The sequence below is a fragment of the Zingiber officinale genome, chromosome 1B, assembly GCF_018446385.1.
Source record: "Zingiber officinale cultivar Zhangliang chromosome 1B, Zo_v1.1, whole genome shotgun sequence".
Classification (NCBI taxonomy): Eukaryota; Viridiplantae; Streptophyta; class Magnoliopsida; order Zingiberales; family Zingiberaceae; genus Zingiber; species Zingiber officinale.
In genome coordinates this window covers 12,153,554-12,161,798 of record NC_055986.1, presented here as the reverse complement: position 1 = coordinate 12,161,798, position 8,245 = coordinate 12,153,554, and the positions used below count along the sequence as shown (strand labels likewise).

At 40.9% G+C, this 8,245-nt stretch overlaps 1 protein-coding gene across 1 annotated transcript; it reads right to left on the bottom strand.

The window, feature by feature from the left end:
* Positions 1-3,711: 3,711 nt before the first annotated feature.
* Positions 3,712-7,746, bottom strand: LOC122027968. The gene is made up of 6 exons (XM_042587010.1): positions 7,701-7,746; positions 6,907-6,947; positions 4,544-4,818; positions 4,296-4,434; positions 4,001-4,227; positions 3,712-3,934 (listed from the first exon to the last, which is right to left on the bottom strand). The coding sequence occupies exons 1-6, from the start codon at positions 7,744-7,746 to the stop codon at positions 3,712-3,714; spliced, it is 951 nt and encodes a 316-aa protein (XP_042442944.1).
* Positions 7,747-8,245: the final 499 nt, after the last annotated feature.

Sequence of the window (8,245 nt, the reverse complement as noted above, 5' to 3'; positions counted from 1 at the left end):
GGTCCTATAATTGATATCAGAACAAGATCACTTTACGAGGATTAACCGCCGAACGAAGCACACGAGATGACCGAATCAAGCATCTGCCTACCGAGTTCGAGGGGGAATTCGTGAGCTAGAAGAAAAAGATGGAGGTATTTTTTAAAACAGATTTTAAATTTTTAATCATTATAAAATATAGTTTTGTAGCTTCGAAAGACAAAGAAGAATATCAGTGGACGAAGAAGGAGCAAGTTGATTTTGTGGCAAATGGCAAAGTAGAATTTCATTTGCTTAGCGTTTTACCACCTCAAGAAGTCAATCGTATCCAAGCCTACGAGTTAGCCAAGGAGCTCTGGGAGAAATTACTGGAACTACACGAAGGGACCTCGGAGGCAAAACTAGCGAGATGGGACCTGCTCCGGAACCAGATCAGCAACCTTCGGTTAGAAGAAAGTGATGATGTCGCACACCTCCACTCAAAAATCAAGGAGCTCATCACTGGACTCACGAATCTCGGAGAAAAGGTAAGCAACCGAGATTTGCTAAGGTACACACTTAACGCATTTCCTAGGACTACATAATGGGCATCATTAGTAGATACTTATTATATATCTAAAGATCTAGAATCAAGTACTTTAGAAGAAATGCTTTCAACTTTTGAAATCCATGAAATGAGATGTGCAGATATGAAGAAGGAGCCAAAGCACAACATTGCTTTAAAAGCAAAGATGGACGAACGAGATTCTAAATCTTCTCTCGATGACGACGAAACGACACTCATGGTAAGAAAATTTAAAAATTATTTAAAACTAAAAATTTAATCAAGTGCAGGGTACGAAAAGAAAAACGAAAGTAAGATGCTACCACTGCAATGAAGAAGGGCATGCCAAAAATAACTGCCCAAAATTGAAGGACAAGGGCAAGGACAAGGAAAAGAATAAGAAGTCAGCCCGACCCAAGTATAATTTAAAGGCGATGCGGGATGACATGCCATCTAAATTGGAGATAGAAGCCCTCGCCAGATTTGCGTTAGAGGCAAGTCACCAAGAAGACGAAGACGAAGCAAGCTTGTTCGAAATGAGCATCGATAAAGGGGGAGCGACATTGAAAGTAAGCAGTACTTCAAGGGGAGTTTCAGATTACGGGATCGACAAGGTAAGTCAGGTACGATCTCTTCCTCTTGACAAGTTATTTTTATTTTTAAAAATGTTATTGAAAAATTGCTGTAAGTTAGAAAAAAAGAAAACAAAGAGTTAAAATCAACCTTAGCTAGTTCTTGTCGATTAGAAGAATTCGACAAATTAAAAACAAGAAATGAAAATTTTAAAAAGGAAATAGAAAATTTGAAAAGTCGTGTATGCTCAACTTTTATTCCTTCTAATTTTAGAAAATTTTTAGAACTTAACTAGTATCTCAAATATCATAAGAGTCAAACTAGGAAAATATCACAGACATATATTCCTAAAAAATTCTTGATTAATCCTGTAGGAAGGAATCTATTTTGGATTCCAAAATCATATTTAGATTGATTATTTTTTAACTAAGGGTCTTCAGATAGACAATTAAATATTTAATTTCTTTAAAAGACTTTGTCTAGAAAGCGATTGTTGTTCCAATAACCAAGAAGGCTTAGCGCCTCCCCAAAGCTTGAAAGTTAATTATTGAAATAAATGTTTAATTGACTTAATATGAAACATTTAACTAATGCTTTAAATTGCTTGTCAAAATTTATATTAGAAAAAAATCTGATGATTAAAATTTATTTAAGTTTTTTTTTTGTGAAAATTTTAATCTAAACAATTTTTTGAATTTTTTTCCGTTAGAAAATTTTCTATGAACTAGTTATCAAAATGTATTTTTTTTAATTTTGCCTAAAATGTAACATTTTGTAAAAAATTTTTTGTTCAACCCTTGTTAAATTTTTAACAATTAAAGGATTTTTTTTTAAAAAATTGTTTATAAAACCAAAGTTTTTGAAACTTAACCTTTCATATTTTGTTTTCCCTTAGACTTTAAATTTTGCTTTTCCATAGTCATTTGAAAAGTATCCTATTTTTAATGTGATCAAAGGGGTGGAGTAGCAAAGATTAAGTGTAGGAGGAGCGTAGTTAATACAAACTTTTATTTTTTTTTGTACTTGAAAAAAATTATAATTGTTATTTGTTTGTGGTTTACCTAACTTAATTTGGGTTTGCTCACATCAAAAAGGGGAAGATTGTAAGTACCCCAAGGTAGTTTTGATGTGATCAACCCAGCTATGTTAGGTCATATTGGTATTTAATCCCTGTGTCTAAGTGTGCAGGAACTTAGGAGCATAGGAAGTCGAGCGAAGGACACAGCTAGCGAGAAGGATGGCACGGAAGAGAGCCGATGGGCTCGGTGCGTCTGAGGGACGAGGTGTTGTGGAAGAGTATACGAGCGGACGAGAAGGAGGCACACGACGTTTCTGAGAGACGAGAAGCCGAAATGAAAGATTGCTCGAAGGCCGAAAGTTGGGTTCGGGTGAGCTCTATTCCGAATGGTTGAGATCACTCAAGTGAGCGGAGCCGGAGCGAAAGATCCATACCAATGCAAGCGAAATCGGAGTGGAAGACCAGGATCGAAAGTCAACCAAATGCTGACTTTTCAGTCCGAGGCGCCCTGAACTAGTAAGGGGCGCTTGGACCTGTCCGGGGCGCCCGGACTCTGGGCGTCTAAAACCAAATTTTATCCAAACTTCGATGTGGCACGTTGTGTTATGACGGGGATAAAGTTTTGTCCTTAGAGGCGGCTGGAACCCTTCCAGGAGCTCCGACCAAGACTATAAATACAACCCTAGTCCCAGAAGATTAGAATAACACTTGTGATTGATTCTTCTTGAGTTTGATTCTGTAATTGAGTGCTTCAATTGCTCTAACAGGCTTCTTCGCCTGAAGAAGATTATTTAGTGAACTCTAACTTCATTGGATTAACAATCTCCTCGGTTGTAACCAAATAACCCTTTCGTGCCTTTTCTTTTTCGGTCTTTTATTTTGTTTATACAAGTGTTGATTGTCATTAAGCTGTAAAGTTTGAGGAAAGTTTGTTTTTCTTTGCGGGGCTATTCACCCCTCTCTAGCAGACCACTAAGGGTCCTACAAGATCTGGCCGCGGGGGCGTCGACAATGACACTGGCAGCGACATTGATGCCTGGGGCTACTCGCCAGGGATTGTGGAGCAGCGGCGATGGCCAGGGTTGCTCGTTGGGGGCTATGGAGTAGCGTCCATGGTCGGGGGTTGCTCGCCAGGGGTTGTGGAGTGGCACCGGTGGCTGTGGATGGCGGAGAGAAGGCTGTTGACGGGCGATTATGGATGCCGGAAAGAAGAGAGGGAGAGGTGGTGTTGTTGGTCGGTTGGAGACAGGGTATAAGAGGCAGCATCTGCATAATGGAGCAACATCGTGTGTCGTAGGATGATGGAGGCAGCACCGGCATCGACATTCGAAGGCCTGTCCGGCAACGGGGGCGGTTGCACGTGTGCAAGGAGGCGGCGGCGGCAAGGCATCCGACGAGCGACGATGGAAGCAGTGAGTGCCCACTAGCGGTGGCATAGTCACGGGAGGCAAGAATAGGGTTGTGCAAGTGGCGAGAATAGATTCAGGCATGTGACGAGTGAGGCAAGTATCGACCGACTGATAAGCAACAAGTGAGGCAAGTGTCGAGGGGCAAGCGAGGCCAGTACCAACGAAGCGGTGAGCGAGATGAGTGTCAATCAAGTAGTAAAGCAAGTATGCCAGGCAAAGCGAATATGTGTTGAGCAGAGCGGCGAATATGCGGGGCAATGCAAATATGTGTCGAGCAGAGCCGCGAGTATGTCGGGAAAAGCGACGAATGGAGTGCCGAGTTGAACGACGAATGGAGTGCCGAGTTGAACGACGAATGGAGTGCCGAGCAAAGCGACGAACGAAGTGTCGAACTGAGTGATGAATGAAATGCTGCGTTAAGCGGTGTATAGAGTGTCACACTGAGGGATGAACGGAGTGCCGAGTTAAGTGACGAACGAAGTGTCATGTTGAGCTGCGAACGGAGTGTCTTGTTGAGCGGCGAACGGAGTGCCGAGCTGAGCGGCGAATAGAGTACCGCACTGAGCGGCGAACGGAGTGTCGCGCTGAGCGGCAAACGGAGTGCTGCGCTGATCGATGAACGGAGTGCCGCGTTGAGCGGCGAACGGAGTGCCGCGTTGAGCGGTGAACAGAGTACCGCGTTGAGCAGCGAATGGAGTGCCGAGCTGAGCAGCGAACAAAGTGTTGACTGACCAATGACCAACAAGTGAGGGAAGTGCCGAGTGGCGAGTACCGAAGAAGCAGCGAGCGAGGATTTAGCAGTAAAAGCGTGTTGAGAAAGCGGCGAATATATATGTGTTGAGTAGAGCGGCGAGTATTCCTGGCAAAGTGACGAATAGAGTGCCGGGCTAAATGACGAATGGACTGCCAAGCTGAATGATGAATGGAGTGCTGAGCAAAGCGGTGAACGGAGTGCCAAGTTGAGTGGCGAATGAAATGCCGCGCTAATTAGCACACATAGTGTCGTGTCGAGGGACGAACATAGTGCCAAGTTGAGCGGTGAGCGAAGTGGCGAGCTGAGCGGCAAACAGAGTGCCGAGTTGAGCGGCGAACGGAGTGCTGCACTGAGCGGCGAACGGAGTGCCGCATTGAGTGACGAAAGAAGTGTCGCGCTGAGCGACAAACGGAGTGTCGTGTTGAGCAACGAACGGAGTGCCGCATTGAACGACGAACGAAGTGTCACGCTGAGCGACGAACGGAGTGTCATGTTGAGCAACGAATGGAGTGCTAAGTTGAGCAACCAATGGAGTGCCAAGCTGAGCGACAAACGGAGTGCCGTGTTAAGCAGCGAATGGAGTGCCGAGCTGCGCTACGAACAAAGTGTTGAGCTAAGCCCGTGTTGAGCTAAGTAACGAACGGGAGCGAAACCCATGAGTTCAACACAAACGAGAGCAAAAACTGAGCTAATGAGTTGAGTGAGTACGAAGTCCATGAGTCAAATACGAACGGTTGTGGAGTCCATGAGTTGAATGCGAATAAAAGATGACTGAAGAATGTCTCTTTCGATGGGACACTTGTCTTAATCAATATTTTACACGTTTAGTTTTTTCAAAAAAGATATATAATGTAATTTTAGCTGGTTTAGTTAAATTTCAATTCGACTTGTCTAAATCAATTAATTCATTACTCTGACTGATTCAACGCATTAATTATCCATTTTGTCTAGTTTGATTGACTTGGTAGTCAACTTTACCAAATGACTCGCTTAGTCCATTGGGCCCGCCTAGCACTTGTCTACTCTTGTCAACTCGAATGACCTATATCAATATGATTTGTTCAGCTTAATTCAATTTGCTTAGATGACTGGACTAGCTGGTCAAGTCTATTCAACCCTTGGATATAATTTGCCAAACTGGCTAATTTGTCAAATTTTTTTGGTTTGTTCAACACAAGTATCCCACTCATTTTACTCAGCTTGTTGGGTTATATCGATAACTCGCTAATGATTTTTTTTATTTGATAGGTGATAAGATAAAAACATTTTTCTTCTCAAATTTTTAGAAATTATAGATTGATTTGAATTGCCAAAACAAAATATTTCATTTCGGAATATTCGTCTACAACAAGAACCCTATGGAAATCAGTCCATAGCAACAAAGTAACTATCGCGTGCGTGTGTTCATCGACTTTTACATTCCGTCACAGATTTATTTACTCGACGGTGGCAAATAACTATTACACTGCCATACTGATAAACAAAACAGAGGATAGATTTAACACCAAACCTCATGATGAATTTAATTTTTTTAAACACGATTATAAATTTAAAAATCCTTACGAAAGTACTTGGTAGCTAGCTCGCACACCGAACATGCTCAAAAATTTTGAGCTGGTGCATTGAAAAACGAACAGATGGGATATATATATATATATATAAATCGTCCCTTGTGATTCTTTGTTATAACTTTCAAAAGAGGGGATAGGCGAGGATGGCTCGCCGATGTCTGTATTTGATTTAGGGATGATAATGGATCAGATTCAGGTTGGATTTTATATTTTTCGTTTTCATATCTTTCGGATATAAGATTTTTGATGTGTATACCCCATATTCATTAAATGATCAGACATCTTCTATAGTTATAATTTTTTTTTCTATTTAATTATTATCATTCAAAAAATATATATTAAAATTAACAATCTATTAAAATATATAAATATATATATATATACTTAAAAAAAAATAGATTAAATATTTATATAATCTCCTCCTAATGTCAACAAAAATAATAAGTTAATTTTGAAAAAAAACTCTTATATATATATATATATATAATTTAATCGAATATTCGGGTCGGGTATCGAATATTGATAGTTCCTCTATATCTTTCTCCATTCGGATCGGATGTCAAAATTTTCATCCCTAATTCAGCAAAACTTTCTCATAGGCAAAGAGGATCGGACCTTCAACGCTGGATCTGCAATATTTTTCGAGACGAAGCAGCTCCTTTTAATGCGCCGCTGGTACATTGGAACATGGTTTGGCGCGTGGGGTAGTCATCGATGAATCGATCAAAGTTTGGTCATGCAGTCGGCTCAAAGACTTGAGGGGAAGACCAGAACAGTAGATGATCACTACCCGAGAAGAAGAGTATTGACTGAGAGTTAGTGTTTCCAAATTAAGTTTATTTATGTTTTTTTTTTCCGTTTGAAAGCATTGCAATAATCGAAAATAAACTAAAGAATGCGGTTATCATCATCTATAAAGGACTACTCTAAATCTATCACAATAGTCAGTTTTCCTTACTTATTGCTGGAGGAATTTCTACTAGGATAGTCCTTCTCCATAGAGAAGAGAGAAGGATTTCAGTAAGATGCCAAATTGAAATCAGTTTTTTCTTTTATACCCCAAGCCGATTCTGAGACCATCCGCCGTAAAATTCATAATCTATTAACAATCTTAATGTTAATCAATTAGATTATTGAATCTATATTTTTTTTAAATTTATTTTAATTAGGTCTGTTGGGATCTTAGATATCGGTTAGAGAAGGGTGAATAGACAATCCATTCTAAATCATTCGTTTGCTTCCTACGTTCGTTAGCATGCACATAGCGAAAATATAAATACAAAAAGCTAAACTAAAATAAGAAAGCAAATCTAACACGTTGATTTATCGTGTTTTAGAGATTAAGGCTACAATTCTACGACTGTCCAAAAGGTTAACAATCCCTTAACTCGTTGGTGGATTAATCCTCAGAACTCCAACTAGCTCGATTCTCCTTCTCGATGGAGAAACCTTGCCACGATCTCTTGATCACACACAAGGATCATATTGAGAGTTTTGGAGACTTTAATAGGCCTTAACCAAGTCTATTGTCATCACCCAAGTCAGTCATCCCAAACTCCATTATATAGAGCTTGGGGAAAAACATTCAAGCTATTTTCTCATTACTGGTCGATTGGTAAAATCACCAGTCAACTGGCCTCTATGGAAAATCGATCATTACACCCCAACGACTCGATACCAATCGACTGGTCCACTTCTCAACTATAGAAACATTCTGTAATTTTGTTTGCTCCCTTTAGTTGACTGGTAAAGTCACCAATCGATTGGTAAACTCTAAACCTAGGATTTTACTTCGAGTACAATCTTTCATGCACTTATTCTCACCCGCACATCCTCGACTTTGTCTTCTAACCTCGTCCATCAGCCTTGTGTCTCCCGAATGCTTCCCCATCCTTCATGACTCGTTTTCAAGAGTTTCCTTCGGCCTTGTCCTTTGTTATCGGGTCTTCCATTGCTAAGAGCTACTTACTCCAGGACTTTAACATTGCCAAGTCATACTTGGACTTACATTGTTAAGACTACATACTGTTAGACAAAACAATATGTTGTCTGAGATTTTAGGAATTAGATGAATTTAAATACATCAAATTAAATTCAACTTATCTGTCGAGATGACCTGAGTAGATAATCTCAGACCGCCAGCAGAGGCTGGTTTTCTGCTAAGTGCTGAAGGCAGACTGCACAGTGCAAAGCGGGCAGATTGACCAAATGTTTGACCCAGCAGAGGGCCAAGCGGTCGAGTGGATCGAGCGAGTGGCTGAGCGAGTGATTGACCGATCAAACCGAGTGAGTGGCTAGGTGAGTGGCTGAACAACAGACTGAGCAAGCAGCCGGGCCAGTGAGCGGCCGAGCGAGCGTGCGGTCGGATGGGCTTGCGGTCGAGTGGACAAAGAGGTT